The sequence below is a fragment of the Salvelinus sp. IW2-2015 genome, linkage group LG9 (genome assembly GCF_002910315.2).
Source record: "Salvelinus sp. IW2-2015 linkage group LG9, ASM291031v2, whole genome shotgun sequence".
NCBI lineage: Eukaryota > Metazoa > Chordata > Actinopteri > Salmoniformes > Salmonidae > Salvelinus > Salvelinus sp. IW2-2015.
The window spans coordinates 19,397,531-19,417,318 of record NC_036849.1 but is presented as its reverse complement, the minus strand read 5'-3'; the positions used below and the strand labels follow the sequence as shown (position 1 = coordinate 19,417,318).

The window sequence follows — 19,788 nt, the reverse complement described above, 5'->3', positions numbered from 1 at the left end:
TATGGGGACAAACACAAGAATCCTGTATGGTTCTACTTAGCACCTTTTTTTCTACGAGTGTACAATCACAATCTAAAAGCAGAATGAGAGGATTGATTTTGATGTCCCCTCCCTTGTGATCAGTCAGATCGACATCTGGAGCGTAGGGACAGTGTAGGGACACAGTATAAAAAGTATATACAGTGCATTCGGAAAGTATTCAGACCACTTAACTTTTTCCAAATTTTGTTACGTTACAGCCTTATTCTAAAATTGATCAAACTGTTTTTTCCCCTCATCAAACTACACACAATACCCCAAAAGCAAAAACAAGTTTTTAGAAATGTATCACATTTACATATGTATTCAGACCCTTTACTCAGTACTTTGTTGAAGCACCTTTGGCAGTGATTACAGCCTAAAATCGTATTGGGTATGATGCTACAAGCTTGGCACACCTGAATTTGGGGAGTTTCTCCCATTCCTCTCTGCAGACCCTCTCAAGCTCTGTCAGGTTGGATGGGGAACATTGCTGCACAACTATTTTCAGGTCTCTCCAGAGATGTTCAATCGGGTTCAAGTCCGGGCTCTGGCTGGGCCACTCAAGCACATTCAGAGACTTGTCCCGAAGCCACTCCTGCGTTGTCTTGGCTGTGTGGTTAGGGTCGGTGTCCTGTTGGAAGGTGAACCTTCGCCCCAGTCTGAGGTCCTGATCGCTCTGAAACAGGTTTTCGTCAAGGATCTCTCTGTACTTTGCTCCGTTCATCTTTTCCTCGATCCTGACTAGTCTCCCAGCCCGTGCCACTGAAACCCCCCCCCCCCCAGCTTGATGTTGCCAGCACAATGCTTCACCGTAGGGATGGTGCCAGGTTTCCTCCAGATGTGACGCTTGACAGTCAGGCCAAAGAGTTCAGTCTTGGTTTCATCAGACCAGAGAATCTTGTTTTTCATGGTCTGAGAGTCCTTCAGGTGCCTTTTGGTAAACTCCAAGCAGGCTATCATGTGCCTTTACAGAGGAGTGGCTTCCATCTGGCCACTCTATCATAAAAGCCTGATTGTTGGAATGCTACAGAGATAGTTGTCCTTCTGAAAGGTTCTCCCATCTCCACAGAGGAACTCTGGAGCTCTGTCAGAGTAATTATCGGGTTCTTGGTCACCTCCCTGACCAAGGCCCTTCTCCCCCGATTGCTCAGTTTGGCCAGGCGGCCAGCTCTAGGAAGAGTCTTGGTGGTTCCAAACTTCTTCCATTTAAGAATGATGGAGGCCACTGTGTTCTTGGGGACCTTCAATGCAGCAGAAATGTTTTGGTACCCTTTCCCAGATCTGTGCCTCGACACAATCCTGTCTCGGAGCTCTTTGGACAATTCCTTTGACCTCATGGCTTGGATTTATTCACGTAACGTAACAAAATGTGAAAAAAGTCAAGGGGTCTGAATACTTTCTGAATGCACTGTATGTTGATTCAACGTACAATTGTAAGGCAACCAGCTGCAATAGGATTGTGAGTTTGCTATAAATAATAATAAGACACACATTTTTGTTGAGCAAACTCACAATCCCATTGCAGCTGGTTGCCTTACAATTGTACGTTGAATCAACATATTTTTTTCTTTTTTTACATTGCATGGAGACATACACAAGGCAACAAGGATGTTGATTTAAATGGTGCATGTTTAAATGTGACATCAATCAGCCAATGAATTAGCAGTTGATGTTTATTCATGTTTAGCTGCTCCCCCGTCAGCTCTCTCGTGGTAGGATCACCAGAGAGCTGAAGCCCCCATCATAGAATCAACAATGTACAGCTATTGTAAAGTGAATGTTTAACTAATGAAATGGCCAATTAACTGTTCATTAAGATGAAGATGATGATATAGCCAACTACTTCTAGGTTTCTGAACTAATGCACAGTATGTACTCTGACATTATGGTGAACATGAAGGAGCTAAATTGAGAGGTCATCTCTTGGGGTAATCAAAGTGAAAGTGGTATGTAACCTTGTGGACCTCCTCCCCAGAGAAGATGGGATATGTGATCCATTGGTCTAGCTGCTCCCCTCCCACAGCATGAGCCATAAACCAAAGAGCAGTGTGTAGGCAAGCAGCCCTAAATATGTCTTCATGATATGCCCTCTCAGATTGAGGACACACAGACCTACGCCCCCAGCGCCCCAACACAGATTCCTCCCTGCTACCCTCTATTGTGTTTCCCCAACAGCATGCCAGTCAAAGAAAAACAACTGGCACAGAGTCCTCTAATAGGGTGCGGATCAAATGGACGTCGGGCTTTTACAGTGTCTGTGCTGCTGTGGCTGTAACCCCTGGTTGTGTGGATGGGTGCATGTGTGAGCATAGCGTATGTGTGTGTTTTGACTAAAAACACTGATGACAATTCTCAAAATGCCCTTAGTAATGGCAGGTCATTAAGGTCATTATGTCTGAGTACGTTACTTTAAGCCACTTTGACATCCTTTTGACATCTCTGAAGCTGATGCTTGAGGCTGTCCTAAGAGAGACACTGGGCTTCCGATGTTGGCATGTGTCACTACAAATCACATCATGTCAGTTTTACTGGTGTAACTCCACTGTCCTGCCACCGTTGGTCAAGCTCTCTGGATCTATACTCCACCATGATTGAAATGTGCATAATTAAAATGTCTCGAGAATGGATAGCTGCGTTGATACAGCTTTAGATTATTTCACATATTAACTTAGTTTTACCTGAGTGTAGAAAGCAGGTAGGTTCACAGCAGAGTAGAACTAGGTCGGCTGAAGTTCCAATTTAAAGTTAGATTTATCTGTAACAAGGTGAACCAGTTTAGCCAAGTTTTACATGCTGCTACTTAAAGGAGGATAGTGTGTGTTTGCTGTGCATCATTTATCTTGTAGTGTTGCAGGTCCCTAAGTATCTCCCTCTGCCCTGTCCTGTCAGACTGCTGCCCTGTCCTGTATGAAGGATGAGTGCTCCACTCTCTCTGTTTCTTTGTCCCTCGGTCTGTCTCTCTCTCTCTCTCCTGTGGTCTCACAGATTCATGCTCTCTTTCCAAGCCCTAGATTTGCCAAGATCCACATACACCGATACTATAGGCACTTGCTGTAATGATATAGAATTATGAATTTGGCCCTCCAGTCAGTTGATATGTGTTAGTTTTATCAGTAACTGAAGCTTTCAAAAGTTGCATCTTGTAGAGCAGGTGGACTGACTTACACAGACATTCAGAACTATTTTGGGAGACGCAATATAGATAAATGACTGTAGGCTTTTCCTTATCAAATACGATTGATTGAATGTTTTCAAAGACATCTGTGTTATTGCGTTTCTCACTCTGCAGTGCTGAGGGAATGTGGAAGGCATCTAAAATGGTTTTCAAGTGTAATCAATCTCTGGTGTTTGTAATTGATGGTTGTTATGATTATTAGTCATGGGTGTAATGGACAAAAAATGCTTAGTAAAGAACAACACACTCAGTCACAATCTGTGACTAACCAATCTGAGGACCAGGCATCTGTAGTGACAAATCAAAAGCCTTTTCTGGGTTTCCATTTAATCTACATTTTATATTGAACCTCACTTGTAACTGGCAATTGTCTGCTGCATACAACCCTAAACCCGCTCTACCTCCCTCTGTCTCTTCCAGTATGTCCCTCCAGACCTGTGCATCTGTAACTTTGTGCTGGAGCATTCTCTCTCTGTGCGGGCCCTGCAGGAGATGCTGGCTAAGACTGGCCAGAACAGTGAGGGGGTGAGTACTGTCCTTCTACCACAGCATCCATACACACACTCCACACGCCCAGACACACTCCCACCCCAGGACAGACGGCAGAGAGAAGGTATCATCACATCACAGAGAGCCCTCTGGGAAGCTACTGAACATCCCCGTTTCACATATTCCATTTAATTAATTACAGGATTTCAGGGTCGGAGGAGACAAAAATGTTGTGAAATTGTTTTTTATAATGATGCAAGCACCACCTGTTTATGTTCAAACATTTGTATGCTCTTTGAGTGGGATTAATGAGAGGAATTGGCCTATTACAGTGGCCTGGGGAACTGGGTGCTGGGAGGTTGAGCCCTCCATGAATAGTAATGTGAATGAAAGTCATCAGAAGGAGGAGAACGCTGCCCTCTTATTGCAGCTTTACTGAAGAGGTTCTGCCCTGTGCTGCTCAGTTGTCCATTTGATTAACAATGAGGCTGAAAGGACAAATTCTCAATGCTATAATTTTCACTATAGAGCAGAATTGCACTGTAACTACGTTTGGTATACTGTAAAACATGCACAGAGAACCAAACAAGTTCAAATGACAGAGCCACGGTGTAGAATATACAGCACACACGTTACATACACACACCTGAGGCAATGGAGGCAATCTCATTGAATGGACCTTCATATGGCCATTGCATAGCAATTTAATCTGTGTGTATAGCTAGTGTATTGGTAGTCAAAGCAGGTCTCAACACCACCTCTATCTCCTCTGAACAGCCAGTTACAGTGGCTATCATAAGTATACACCCCCCTGGATTTTTTCACATTTTGTTGCTTTACAAAGTGGGATTGAAATAGATGTAATTGTCATCGATCTACACAACATGGTTCTACACGTTTTTACAAATGAATACAAATTAAATATAGTTGTTGCATAAGTATGCACCTCCTTTGTTTAGGCAACCCTAAATTAGTTCAGGAATAAAATATGGCTTAACAAATCAGATAATAATTGACATGAAATAATATGGATTGACATGATTTTTTAATGACTACCTCATTCCTCTGTCTCCCATACATACAACATCTGTGGAGTACTGAATTTCAAGCACAGATTTTTTATTTAACCTTTATTTTGACAAAGAAGACATATTGAGACCTAGGTCTCTTTTCCAAATGTGCCTGTGATCTATGGCAAGATTCAACTACAAAGACCAGGGAGCTTTCAGAAAGCCTCAAAGAAGGGCAGTGATTGGTAGATGGGTGACAATAACAAATCAGACATTGAATCTCTTTAAGCATGGTCAAGTTAATAATCATGCTGTGGATGATGTATTAAACCACCCAGATACATCAAAAGTGGTCCTTTTGAACTGAGCTGCAGGACAGGAAGGAAACTGCTCAGAGATGTCACCTTGAAGACATTGATGATTTTAAAACAGCTACGGAGTTCAATGGCTGTGATGGGAGAAAACTGAGGATGGATCAATAGTAACCTAAATGACAGAGTGAAAGGAAGAATACAAATATACAGAATTAAAATGTTCCAAAACATGCATCCTGTATGCAAATCAAATTCAAATCAAATGTTATTTGTCACATACACATGTTTAGCAGACGTTATTGCAGGAGTAGCGAAATGCTTGTGTTTCTAGCTCCAAAGTGCAGTAATATCTAACAAGTAATATCTAACAATACACACAATCTAAAGTAAAGGAATGGAATTAAGCATATATAAATATTTGGACGAGCAATGTCAGAGCGGCATAGACTAATATACAGTAGAATATGACAGAATACACTATATACATATGAGAAGAGTAATGCAAAATATGTAAAAAATTATTAAAGTGACTAGTGTTTAAATTATTAAAGTGGCCAGTGGTTTCAAATCAAATCAAATTTTATTAGTCACATACACATGGTTAGCAGATGTTAATGCGAGTGTAGCGAAATGCTTGTGCTTCTAGTTCCGACAATGCAGTAATAACAACAAGTAATCTAACCTAACAATTCCACAACTACTACCTTATACACACAAGTGTAAAGGGATAAAGAATATGTACATAAAGATATATGAATGAGTGATGGTACAGAACGGCATAGGCAAGATGCAGTAGATGGTATAGAGTACGGTATATACATATGAGATGAGTACTGTAGGGTATGTAAACATAAAGTGGCATAGTTTAAAGTGGCTAGTGGTACATGTATTACATAAAGATGGCAAGATGCAGTAGATGATATAGAGTACAGTATATACATATACATATGAGATGGGTAATGTAGGGTATGTAAACATTATATTAAGTGGCATTGTTTAAAGTGGCTAGTGGTACATTTTTACATAATTTCCATCAATTCCCATTTTTAAAGTGGCTGGAGTTGAGTCAGTATGTTGGCAGCGGCCGCTAAATGTTAGTGGTGGCTATTTAACAGTCTGATGGACTTGAGTTAGAAGCTGTTTTTCAGTCTCTCGGTCCCAGCTTTGATGCACCTGTACTGACCTCACCTTCTGGATGATAGCGGGGTGAACAGGCAGTGGCTCGGGTGGCTGTTGTCCTTGATGATCTTTTTGGCCTTCCTGTGACATCGGGTGCTGAAGGTGTCCTGGAGAGCAGGTAGTTTGCCCTTGATGATACGTTGGGCAGACTGCACCACCCTCTGGAGAGCCCGACAGGATGCTCTCAATTGTGCATCTGTAAAAGTTTGTGAGGGTTTTAGGTGCCAAGCCAAATTTCGTCAGCCTCCTGAGGTTGAAGAGGCGCTGTTGCGCCTTCTTCACCACACTGTCTGTGTGGGAGGACCATGTCAGTTTGTCAGTGATGTGTGCGCCAAGGAACTTGAAGCCTTCCACCTTCTCCACTGCGGTCCTGTCGATGTGGATAGGGGGGTGCTCCCTCTGCTGTTTCCTGCAGTCCACTATCAGCTCTTTTTTTGTTGATGTTGGGTGAGAGGTTATTTTCCTGGCACCACACTCCAAGGGCCCTCACCTCCTCCAGGTAGGCTGTGTCGTCATTGTTGGTAATCAGGCCTACCACTTTGGTGTCGTCTGCAAACTTGATGATTGAGTTGGAGGCATACGTGGCCACGCAGTCATGAATGAACAGGCAGTTTATTTGGTAAATATTGTATTCACTCTATTTCTTGAACTGCATTGTTGGTTAAGGGCTTGTAAGTAAGCATTTTACGGTAAGGTCTACAGCTGTTGTATTCGGCGCATGTGACAGATACGATTTGATTTGATTTGAAACACAGCACGACCAAGTTTCTCTCTCCATGCTCCTCTTGCAGGGAACATCCTAAACAGTGCATGTCCTAAAATGTAATGTTTCATGTTTCAGAGGAAGGAGCGGGGCAGATATGAACATATGCTAATTTCTCATCCATTGTACTGTAGTATGACATTGCACTTTTTCCAGGTTGCAGTGGTTTACTGATCTCATTTATGCACTTTCCTGAAATTAATATGCGGGATTGTTGTAGTTCATTACCAGATGCAGCATGTTGTATTTTTGTACATTATTAATCCAATAGATAAGAGTATATTGTAAGTGTAGAGAGAGCGAGGAAGTGTAATTACTAGATCATGTATCATCTTATTGTTCTGTTGTCAGTCGTTCTCTAATGTATTCTAATAGGCAGATAATGCATTTCTGATACTGATAATGATCTTATTCGATGCAATCTTCTTTGTTAAAAGTAACATTGCAAACATTGTCTTTTGCTTTCATTGATCAGCTGTGAAAGATCTGTACTGTTTGCGTTGCTATGTTCATCCATTGTGTTCTGTTCATCTCTCTACCTGTTAGCCTCAAGGCAAGGACCGATGGGTATGTTCACCATTCATTCCATTCTCCTCTCCTGTCACCTCTCTAATGCATTGCTGTTCAGTCATGCTAGCAGCTTGCTCTCCCATTTTCATATGTCTCCTAGGGATACGATAGTCCCTTCAGTGAAGCAAATAGGTTCCCCACAGAATGCTAGTGTTTTTTATATGAAAACATGAATGCGTATGCTGCTAAAATGACTGCCATTATGGATTTATTTGGTTAAACAAGTAAATCAATTGTGTCACAGCACTTAGCAACATGACAAAGACAAATGGATCTGAGTATAGACTTTGTTCAACTGTTACTGCTCACATTTCTCCTGGTCAAAGAGAACATTCTACACCTATCCTGAATTAACATCAGATCAATGTCAGTCTTCATTCATTCCTTAGGGGATTTAGAGTTATGTTTTGAAGTCCAGAATCATTGAATTTTACCAACAAATGATTACCTGTTCACACATTCTACACCTCAAATCAAATCAAATTTTATTGGTCACATACACATGGTTAGCAGGTGTTATTGAGAGTGTAGCGAAATGCTTTTGCTTCAAGATCCAACAGTGCAGCAGTATCTAACAGGTAATATCTAACAATTCCACAACAAAACCTAATACACACAATCTAGTAAAAGAATGGGATAAGAATATATAAGTGTAAAATATATGGATGAGCAGTGACAGAGCGGCTAAGATGCAATAGATAGTAAAGAATAGATAGTGAAGGATACAGTGGCATTATTAAAGTGACTCGTGTTCCATTTATTAAAGTGGACAATGCTATCAAGTCTGTAGGTAGGCAGCCGCCTCTCTGTGCTAGTGGTGGCTGTTTAACAATCTGATGGCCTTGAGATAGAAGCTGTTTTTCAATCTCTCCCAGCTTTGATGCACCTGTACTGACCTCGCCTTCTGGATGGAAGCAGGGTGAACAGGTAGTGGCTCGGGTGGTTATTGTCCTTGATTATCTTTTTTGCCTACCTGTGACATCGGGTGTTGTAGGTGTCCTGGAGGGTGATGCGTTGTGCAGACCGCACCACCCTCTGGAGAGCCCTGCGGTTGAGGGCGGATCAGTTGCCGTACCAGTCGGTGATACAGCCCAACAGGATGCTCTCAATTGTGTACCTGTAAAAGTTAGTGAGGGTTTTCGGTGACAAGCCCAATTTTTTCAGCCGCCTGAGGTTGAAGAGGCGTTGTTGCGCCTTCTTCACCACACTGTCTGTGTGCATGGACCATTTCAGTGATGTGTACACCGAGGAACTTTTCACCTTCTCTACTGCTGTTCCGTCGATGTGGATATGGGGGTGCTCCCTTCGCTGTTTCCTGAAGTCCACGATCATCTCTTTTGTTTTGCTGACATTGAGTGAGAGATTATTTTCCTGACACCACACTCCGAGGGCCCTCACCTCCTCCCCGTATGCTGTCTCGTCATTGTTGCTAATCAAGCCTAACACTTTGGTGTCGTCTGCAAACTTGATGATTGAATTGGAGGTGTACATGGCCACGCAGTCATCGGTGAACAGGGAGTACAGGAGGGGAATGAGAACACACCCTTGTGGGGCCCCAGTGTTGAGGATCAGAAGAGTGGAGATGTTGTTTCCTACCTTCACCACCTGGGGGCGGCCCATCGAGAAGTCCAGGACCCAGTTGCACAGGGTGGGGTCGAGATCCAGGGTCTGAAGCTTAATGATGAGTTTTGAGTGTACTATGGTGTTGAATGCTGAGCAGTGGTCAATGAACAGCATTCTTACTTAGGTATTCCTAAGGGCAGTGTGTAGTGTGATGGTGATTGCATGGTCTGTGGACCTATTTGGGCGGTAAGCAAATTGGAGTGGGTCTAGGGTGACAGGTAAGGTGGAGGTGATATGATCCTTGACTAGTCTCTCAAAGTACTTCATGATGACAGAAGTGAGTGCTACGGGGTGATAGTCATTTAGTTCATTTACCTTAGCTTTCTTGGGAACAGGAACAATGGTGGCCATCTTGAAGCATGTGGGGACAGCAGACTGGGATAGGGATTGATTGAATATGTACGTAAACACACCAGCCAGCTGGTCTGCGCATGCTCTGAGGACGCGGCTAGGGATGCCATCTGGGCCGGCAGCCTTGCGAGGGTTAACACGTTGAAATATTTTACTCACATCGGCCACGGAGAAGGAGAGCCCACAGTCTTTGGTAGCGGGCCGCGTCGGTGGCACTGTATTGTCCTCAAAGTACGCAAAGAAGTTGTTTAATTTGTCTGGAAGCACGACTTCGATGTCCGTGAAGGGGCTGGTTTTCTTTTTGTAATCAGTGTTTGCCTGTAGACCCTGCCACATACGTCTTGTGTTTGAGCCATTGAATTGCGACTCCACTTTGTCTCTATACTGACGTTTTGCCTGTTTGATTGCCTTACGGAGGGAATAACTACACAGTTTGTATTCGGCCATGTTTCCAGTTGCCTTGCCATGATTAAAGTTTTAGTTTCTGCCAATAGGAGGGGAGGAACAAGATGGAGTCATGGTCAGATTTGCCAAAAGAAGGGTGGGGAGGGCCTTGTATGCATCGTGGAAGTTAGAGTAGCAATGGTCGAGCGTGTTACTCGCTCGAGTACTGCAATTGATATGCTACTAGAATTTAGGTAGCCTTGTTCTCAAATTAGCTTTGTTGAAATCCCCAGCTACAATAAATGCGGCCTCAGGATATATGGTTTCCACTTTGCATAAAGTCCAGCAAAGTTCCTTGATGGCCATCTTGGTATCTGCTTGCGGGGGGATATACACAGCTGTGACGATAACTGAGGAGAGTTCTCTTCGGAGATAATACAGTTGGCAATTGATTGTGAGGAATTCTAGGTCAGGGGAACAAAAGGACTTGAGTTTCTGTATGTTGTTACAATTACACCATGAGTCGTTAATCATGAAACATACACCCCCGCCCTTCTTACCGGAGAGATGTTTATTCCTGTTGGCGCGATGCACTGAAAATCCCGTTGGCTGTCCGACAGCATGTCCCCAGCTAGCCAATTTTCCGTGAAACAGAGTATGTTATAATCCCGGATATCTCTTTGGAAAGCAACGCTTGCCCTGATTTCATCGACTTTGTTAACTAGGGACTGGACATTAGTGAGTAATATACTCAGAAGCGGTGGATGGTCCGAAGCCTCACTAGAAGACCGCTCCGGCAACCTCTCCTCCGGCTGCGTTGTTTTGGGTCGGACTCTGGAATCAGTTTAAATGCCCTGGGAGGTGCAGACAAAGGATCCGCTTTGGGAAAGTCGTATTCCTGGTCATAGTGCTGGTTGTGCTGGTAAGTTAACGTCTCTCTGATATCCAATAGTTCTTCCCGGCTGTATGTAATAACACTTAAGGTTTTCTGGGTTAACAATGTAAGAAATAATACATAAAAAAAACAAATACTGCACAGTTTTCTAAGGACTAGAAGCGAAGCTGCCATCTCTATCGGCACCAACCAACTTAAGACATACAATAGTGCCCTACATTAGATTTATTATAAATCCAGAAGTCAGAGCACTGACATTTAGAAGGATTAAAAAAACATTCTTATATTTGTGAAGTGAAGCAACCCCTAGACAGGCTACCAGTCTGTTTCTGCTTTAGCTAACTCGTTGTTGCCTTGCCAAACGTATAATAATCTATTAAGAATTTCCATAATTTGAAGGGTGGAGCTTCATACTAATTGAGTTGAGTTCAAAGATAAATGGACTTTGTCAAAGCTGCAGCCTAGTGACCACACTGGACTCCCAATGTATGGGAATTAACTAATCAAGCCCCATTGGTTCTGCCACAGCTGTGTGAACTGGAAAAGCTCTTTGGCAAGAGATCATGCAAAGCACAGGCAGACTGGACCTTCATGAGAGCTTAATATCCCTTTAAAGCTTAGTGAAACATTTTCAAGTGAAACTGCTGGTTTGCGGTAGCTAAGCTGCTTTCTAGGTGCCACTCTCACCCCTCTTGCATTTACACTTGTGTATTAACTTAACATGACTTGCTAGACTAGTTCAACATAACCAAAGGGAAGGCCATGGGTTAACCAGTATTTATGTCCGATTGTAATCCTACAGTGTACTCTAATCACTGTTTCTCCTTGATGGACTATCCTCTCTCTAAGGAATGATGTGTAGACTGATTCAGATCTGGTCTGGATAAAACGTTTTAACACTACAGTATGTTACGTCTCTGTAAATTCTCTCTCCTCACATGTATCTTTAATCAATAACCCTTAGCTCTCCATTCCTCTATTCCTGCTCTGAAATGTCAACGGAGGAAACACTAATGGTAGTTGAATGCTGTATGTTATGTTTCAGGAATCAATAGTGTCGTGGAGCTGATGAGCTACAATGAGGGTATCGACTCACAGAAGGAAGAACTTATTCATTTATTCAGCTGGTCTCAACTTATATACAGGGGTTCCTCAAAGTGGAATAGGGTCTTATTAATGGTATTTTGGACTAATATTGTGTTTGTTTGAGAGTTATCAGTCTCATAGATCTTGTAAACAGTGAAAACACAATGCTCAGAAAACCATTAAGTCAGCTATCAAACATCCATTTAGCACCATTTCAGCAAGTGACCCCAAATTGAGTTTGGAGTGAGGCTGTTCTAACTCATCCAAATAGAATGCTGAACACACTTGTGATTTCATCACTTTGTTCACAGGGTTTTGGATCAAAGTTCAAACAATCAGAGTCAGTGACTGAAGTGCCCAGGGTAAGGCAGGGTGAGGCTTATACCCTCTGGCAGGGTGACGTGTGCAGCAGTATTTCAGTGCCACTTTGTGCCAGTCTGCCTCTGTCCCCCTGGTGGCTGCTGGGTAAACGCAGTGGGGTGACGTGCTGCTAAAGGTCACACTTCTTCAATTGATGTCAGCATGTCATATCCCGGCAACAGCTGTGTGGGTGAAATCGTTTTTCCCCCCATTTTGATCAGCCTTTCCCCTTCTGGGCCAGGGACACGACAGTAGGGACACTAGGGACAGTAGGGACACTATGGACACCAGGGACACTAGGGACACTAGGGACACTAGGGACAGGGGAATCTGAACCTGCCAGAGCTTTGGATGGTGTGAGGTTAGGATAAGAAATGTTAAGAGCTGGTGTAGTTTTCTCAGGTTGTGTTGGGGAGAATGCAGCTGGATATGCCTGATGCCTATTAGACTCTCTCCCACATGAAGTAGAACAGCCTGGCATGGTGCTGGTACTGCTGCAGTCTATATAACCCATGGCAACTGCATTGAACTGGAGACTATTGTCTTAGCAAATAGCAGCGTAGATAGATGTTGCACGGTTTGTTTGGACTAAGAGACACTGGCATGCAAAATCAAGTACGTTACAAATAAGATCTTACACAGCACGTCACCATCTGTGAATGACCGATAAGGACTATATACAGTTTACTGTGGATAGGACAGACATTTTTGTGTAACTTACAGCACATTCTCAGTAATGTAACTCTCTCTTATCTTACTGCTCCATAGAGGCTCATAAGAAAGGTGAGTAACACAATGTTGCCTGAAAAAAGTAGGGACAGGTTTGCAAGCAGAGCCCAAGACCATGACGTCACATCACTCTTACCCCTATGCATCTCCTCAAACCACTGTGGAACCAGAGTGGAACCAGAGTGGAACCTGTTTGTGTCTTTCCTTCCTAGCTCGCTCTAATATCACAAACCAGAGCCTTCTTACTGTAACAAAAAGTCTCTGTTACTGACTCATTAGAGGCAGAGAGCTCTCACTCTCTCTCTCTCACCTCCCATTCCCTTCACCTGTAGTCATGTGATGATGATGATCTGTATTCTGCTCCATGGATACAGGAAGCAGGCGTCTCCCCTGAGTGACACATCTGACTGCATGCCTTCAGTATTGTGTTGTGGACAGCAGGACAGTCGTCCAAGAGGAGAGGACAGGCTGACAGGGGCAGGCTGGGTCAGTCTGTGGCCCCTGCCTTGTGTGAGGTCACCCTTGCCTTGTGTGAGGTCATCATCATGAGCCAGAGTCTTGGTTCTCCCACTATGATGCAGATAGATGCAGATAAAGAGAGAGAGGAGATTGAGAGAGAGAGAAGAGTGGGAGAATGAGAGAAAGAGAGAAAAGGAGAGAGAGAGAAAGGGAGAGAGAGAGAGAGAGAAAAGGACAGAGAGCGAATGGCCACAGGGGACATTCTGTCTGACAGTGTGTCTTGTGTGTGATGGGTGGTGTTCTGTCTCCGCAGGCGGCCCAAGGGGGTGGACACAGGACACTTCTGTATGGACACGCTATCCTCCTGAGGCACTCCTTCAGCGCTATGGTGAGGGTACACCACACGCACTCACTCATCCATTACCCAAGGAAAATGTATTGTTTTCTCATTACTCCATGTGTTACTGTTTCATAGTTACGACAGTTTATCTGAACATTTGTTGCACGTGTCCTAGTGACATTTGTTCCAGTTCTGAATGTGACACCGGAGTTGTGTGCCTCTTTTGATCAGCTCTTTTATGTTGTTTTGATGTCTATCTATCCGTTCCAGTATCTGACCTGTTTAAAGACATCAAGGTCACAGACAGATAAGCTGTCCTTTGATGTGGGGCTGCAGGAGGACTCAACAGGTAAAACCTTCCGCTCTATCTGTCTCTACTCTCACTATCACACAGTCACTCTCTTAGCTGCGATTCTGATTGGGACTGACTCATGGGATTTCACCTGCCCCAGTGTTAATTTCAGATTCTCCTAAGCACTGCACGAAAAGAGGGACTTTCGGTTCGGATACTGTAAAAAATGTACCACCTTTGCAGAGATTTTGTGTCAAGTCATTTATTCCGTAGGATATCTCTGAAAACATTCCTAGCAGACTGAAATAAATGTCTTAGATGTGCTCTTTGTCACGATGTCGAGGCTCAGCTAATTTGTCTCATAGAGATGTAAAAGATGGTTTGGCTGTCCACGTATTGGAAAGCTGGTTGCTATGGTGCTTGCATGTTGATGAGTGTGAGTGGGCATATATTAGTGTTTGTGTGAATACATTTGTGTGTCAAATCTAATTTGTGTCTGTGCTGTGCTGTGCTCGCGTGCGTGCGCGCGCGCGCGCGTGTGTGTGTGTGTGTGTGTGTGTGTGTGTGTGTTGTTGTGTGTTGTGTGTGTGTGTGTGTGTGTGTGTGTGTGTGTGTGTGTGTGTTGCTTTCACCATTGTAATCTGAGTCTCAATCACCTGTGTATGTAGATCATAGAGTTGTAATCAACATTGTGCAGGCATGTGTCCCGACCAGTCTCTCTGTGTTCCTGCAGGTGAAGCCTGTTGGTGGACCATCCATCCTGCCTCCAAACAGAGGTCAGAGGGCGAGAAAGTGCGCATCGGTGATGACCTCATCCTCGTCAGCGTGTCATCAGAACGATACCTTGTGAGTACTCCCTCAGTCTATAAACGTCTTATTAAGAATAGTTTATATGATAGGCTATTAAATGTTTCCAGCCCCATTACACAGAACCATTATGCCATTCAATCCAGTAGGATGAGCCATGAATTGTAGATCTCGGACTGAAGGTGTCTCCCTCCCACTCAGCTCCCTCTGTCCAGTAAAGAAGACGAGATATTGGGGACAGGAAGCTAAGAAAGAGCAGGAGAAGGCTACGTACGGAGAGCTGGGAGGGAGAGAGCAGCACTGTCAAACTGAATACCTACTATACCCTATCTTGCTCTGTTCCCTATCCCACCTTTCCTACACTGTGTGGCCTGGCAAACCCTGCTCCCCTGTTCCTCATCAGGCCCATCTATGACCATCTCCCAGACCCCTCTGTTATTCCACTGTGTGGGCCTCAGGGCCTTGTGGCATGCTGTTCCTGGAAAACATCTCCAGCATGATGCAGGGAGAGTGTAACAACAGCCAGCCCAGCCAAGCCCATGTTTATGGGAATTAAGCAGGGATACGGCAGCTTTCACTGGGCTACTGGGCCCACTTTCATGTGACTGTTACTGCCACAGCTCCTCTCTGTGCTGCTGTCACCAGCAAGACGCTCCCTCTAACCAAGCCTACAGCACCTTCAGGTCCAGGGCTGGAGAGTTCCCCTGCGACAATCTGCTGCAGAAATGTCCCATGCACGGACACGCCAACATGCACACCTGAACCCACACACACATACACATAAACGCACACACACACACAGACACACACACATACACACACACAGCCACACACACAGCCCTCTAGAAACTGGCAGTCCCAAGTTCACAGTGCTGTTGTCTCTCCAGTGCCAGCTTCTCTCCAGGTTGATGAATGATTCTAAATCTACTGCAGCAATAGCTTGCATGCATGGACAAACCTACAACCTGAGTTGTAGCCTGGCTCAATGCCTTGAATCAAACTGTGTATTTGACATGGCTCCTGCAGTATAGGCCAACGGTAGTTTATGTCCCGTAATGTAGTTATTGATGGTGTGTGTAACATAATGTTTCTCTGTCCCCACCAGCACCTGTCCATCTCCAATGGCAACATCCAGGTGGACGCATCCTTCATGCAGACTCTGTGGAATGTCCACCCCACCTGCTCAGGCAGCAACGTGGAGGAGGGTATGTCCAACTGTTAGTTTAGTTTCACTGCTAAACTGGCTTATAATGTTGTTTGAAATGTATGGGTATCAATTAAAGGTGCTGTTAATCCATCCTCCAATAGGTTATCTGCTGGGTGGCCATGTGTTGCGTCTGTTCCACGGTCATGATGAAGTTCTGACCATCCCAGGTTCCGACCAGAGTGATGAGCAACAGAGGTAAGTCACACAACTGGGAAACAGCTGTAAGACTAAACGCGATGAGTCTTCAGGAGTTAAAAAGCGGCTGCCTTTAAAAAGCAGCTAATCCCTTTGAAAAACGGCCTATGTGGCATCGATATGAGTCAAACAGTTATTCTGGTGTCAAAACTTACCACAAAGTCTAAATAGGATAATTTTGGTCATCAAGTCAGTCTTGTTTAAAACGGAGTTTGGCACATCCTTGCATCACAACGGGTAAATGAAGGTTGGGGTTTGATTAGACGATGTCCGTTTGTCCACTAAAATGGGGTGACAAGCTGTGGTGATTGCTCTCTATCCAATAGCATAGACAGTGCGACAGACCTGCTCAAGCAGCTCCGACTGTTTACATAAGACACGTCACATTTTTTTTTACTTGAGAAATACCCCACTAAACACCTTAGTTTGATGTAAAATTGCCCAACTGAAACATCCTTGGAAATGATCTTAGATTCTTTCTGGGGATTATGAGGAAGTGAAATAAATATGTGTCCGTGTCTACTGTGTCTCATGGGAAATAAACATCATTAACCAAACGTGGAATCGGTCAGGAAACACACCTCCAAGACTGAGATCAACCTTTTCTGATGAGCAACAGAAAAACACTTGTGCCAATTGGCTTGTTAAGTGGCTCTTTAAGGAATTAGTTTTTTCCTTTGTCTTTTGTGAAAGGGGCCTAAAATCAAACTTGGTGGACCTGGCTGACTGTTTGTTTTGAATTCCCTGTGGGTCCAACAGGTTGGTGTCACTACTCAGTCTGACACTGGGTCTCAGGAGCAGGAAAAATGGCCGCCCTGCTATCGATAGTCGCACAGCGCTAGCGCTGACTGCCAGCAAGGTAGCAGAGGGATATGGCACACAAGGCCTGAAGTGGGTTGAGACAACAGTAGCAGAAGCCCACAGCAACGTTAACATAGCCAGTCACCGGAGACGTGTGTGATGACCCTTCATCTTCCTCCCAGTCAAACAGTCTATTTTTAGGACGGTGTGTGTGGGGCAATAATTCACTGAGGATTACATATTGGTTGTCAGTTTTGACTTTGCCTTTAGTCATGTCCTTGAAATTGAATAGAGGAAGCATTTTTTTAAAGACGCAAAATTTCAGGAGGTCCATCAAACCTAGTCCTAACTGTCACCAAGGGCTATGAAAGATTCCTTTTATCTTTGGAGCCAGTCACCCATATCAGTGATAGACAGTGTTGCTCTCAGTCTCTGTTGGTTATGTGGGTGGCCTCGATGAAAGATGTGCTCTGTTGGTTCATCTGAGGTCCCAGTCTGAGTATTACCTCCTGTGAGCTGATATCACTATGACTGTAGGGAATAAAGCAGTCAGAGATGGTATCCTGCTAAAGTCATAAAACATGACTTTAGGACCATTATGAGCCTGTGGCAGTTTTAATAAAACATTGCAGAGATCCAGACATGTCAACCTCATGCTCCTCTCGTGTCCACAGGATAGTGAACTATGAGACGGGGAATGCAGGAGCCAAGGCCAGGTCTCTGTGGAGGCTGGAGCCTCTGAGAATCAGGTGAGTTCAGCTCTTTTTATCCTCTCCGTCTTCTCTCTATATGTGTTCTGTCTCTCCCTCCCTCTCTCCCTCTGATCTGTCTATCTCTTTCTTTCTCTCTCTTCCTTCCTCCCTCCCTCTCTCTCTTCCTCCCTCCCTCTGCTCTGATTCACCTTGATATTTCAAGATGCTTTGAGTCATTTCAACTTTTTGACCCCAACTATTTGTAGTCTTTCAAAGATTCCTTTCCTCTCCTGCACTTTCAGATCTGGAATGTGTCATCCATGTGTCATCTGCTATTTTGTTTTGATTTGAGAAACTGGTTAATGTCTAGTCATAAGAATATTACTGTAACTTATATTACTATAAGTGCCTAATTAGTAGTTTTTGTTGTTGATATAATTCTGTGTGTGTGTATGTGTGTGTATGTGTGTGTGTGCCCCTGGACAGCTGGAGCGGGAGTCACATTCCCTGGGGCCAGCCCTTCCGTCTCCGCCACCTCACCACGGGGCACTACCTGTCCCTGACGGAGGAGAGGGGGGTGGTGCTGCAGGACCGGGAGAAGTCTGACACTTCCTCCACCGCCTTCTGCTTCAGAGCCTCCAAGGTCAGCGCTCAGGACCAGCTATATCTCTCACACACACATGCAGGCATACACGTACGCACACACACAAGCACGCACGCACGGACGTACAAACACACACACACACACCTCAGACTGTCTCTCGATCACAAAGTTGCTCTAGAAAATGTATCGACTTGCGGCGCCATACCAACCAGGACAAGGGTATTTTAAGTCTGTTCTTGGCAAGGGTGTTTTAGATGTAGCCAGTGATTGGGAGCAATTAGTGACCTCCTACTTATGGATCAACAGCATGGTGTAACCCACCATATTACTGAGGCAGTTTATCATAGGCTTAATACACTTTACATTTCATACCTTTTCTATTGTGTCCGCTCTTAATGGGAAACACATTTATAGTGATTCATGGGGGCTTGCCTGTGGCCATCATCTGTGACTTGRTCAGTGATCTAGGCTATACGCACTGTATCTCCTCTTCTTGTCTCTTCCTCCGTCTGCCTCTATTAACCTAGACATCCTGMCGTGTGTAATATTATATAGAGATGTCAGTGCTCCTCCAGTCCTTGACCAGCCTGATACAGATCTGTCAGCATCTTTTATATTGCTTTTCATAGATCAAGTTCCCTCAACACTTTGCATAATCAAATGCATGATTTGAATAAAACTGCATACATTGTCTGTAGCCTGACTTGGAGACTTTCATCAAAGTTTCATTAAAACGGATGATGTGATATGTTGATGTGTTTGGATCCTTCCTTCCCTCCAGGAAAAGCTGGAGTCGAGCCCTAAGCGGGACATCGAGGGCATGGGGATGGCAGAGATTAAGTATGGGGACTCAATCTGCTTCGTCATGCATGTGGCTACAGGACTCTGGCTGTCCTACCAGGCGCCTGATGTAAAATCATCTCGCCTGGGCCCTCTCAAGAGACGGGTGAGACACCAATACACTGATTTATTTGTCAAATGTTTGATACAGTGAGAACTTGCTTTAAACATTTCTAGCCTAATGAATTAACTGACTTTCAACTTTCAGTGAGAATGGTTATGGTGGGACTATTACACTAGCAGTAATAAAACAAATCCCATTAAAAAAACAATTGACCAGAAGCACATGCAATAAATATAATGATATATATAAATATAATACATTCCAAAGGGTAGATGATGATTCTTTTGGTGGTTTTCTAGCTGATAGTTTTGAGAGAAGTGTAGTGCTTTCTCTGTAACTAAATAAAACACTGATCCAAATCCTCTGGCTGTAATGAATGAGATGTGACAGGATTGCAGTATCGGTGTGTGGGTAAAATCACTGGGGAAGCCAAGCCAGGGGACAAAAATACATATTACAATCGATGTGTTATGATAATTGCGTTGTTTGCTCTATAACTTGTCAGTTCATATGCCTTGCGACTGTGATATATAGGCCT

The 19,788-nt window shown here is 44.0% G+C and overlaps 1 protein-coding gene across 1 annotated transcript in view; it reads left to right on the top strand.

Annotated features, from left to right (window-relative positions):
* The window catches only part of LOC111969023 (ryanodine receptor 3-like), a 190,657-nt gene that overhangs the window by 54,734 nt on the left and 116,135 nt on the right, over positions 1 to 19,788 (top strand). Inside the window, 11 exon segments of the mRNA XM_070445284.1 lie at positions 3,617 to 3,721; positions 7,498 to 7,518; positions 12,989 to 13,003; positions 13,722 to 13,796; positions 14,019 to 14,097; positions 14,774 to 14,886; positions 15,953 to 16,052; positions 16,156 to 16,249; positions 17,725 to 17,799; positions 18,229 to 18,385; positions 19,128 to 19,292. Coding sequence (XP_070301385.1) covers positions 3,617 to 3,721; positions 7,498 to 7,518; positions 12,989 to 13,003; positions 13,722 to 13,796; positions 14,019 to 14,097; positions 14,774 to 14,886; positions 15,953 to 16,052; positions 16,156 to 16,249; positions 17,725 to 17,799; positions 18,229 to 18,385; positions 19,128 to 19,292 — 999 coding nt within the window.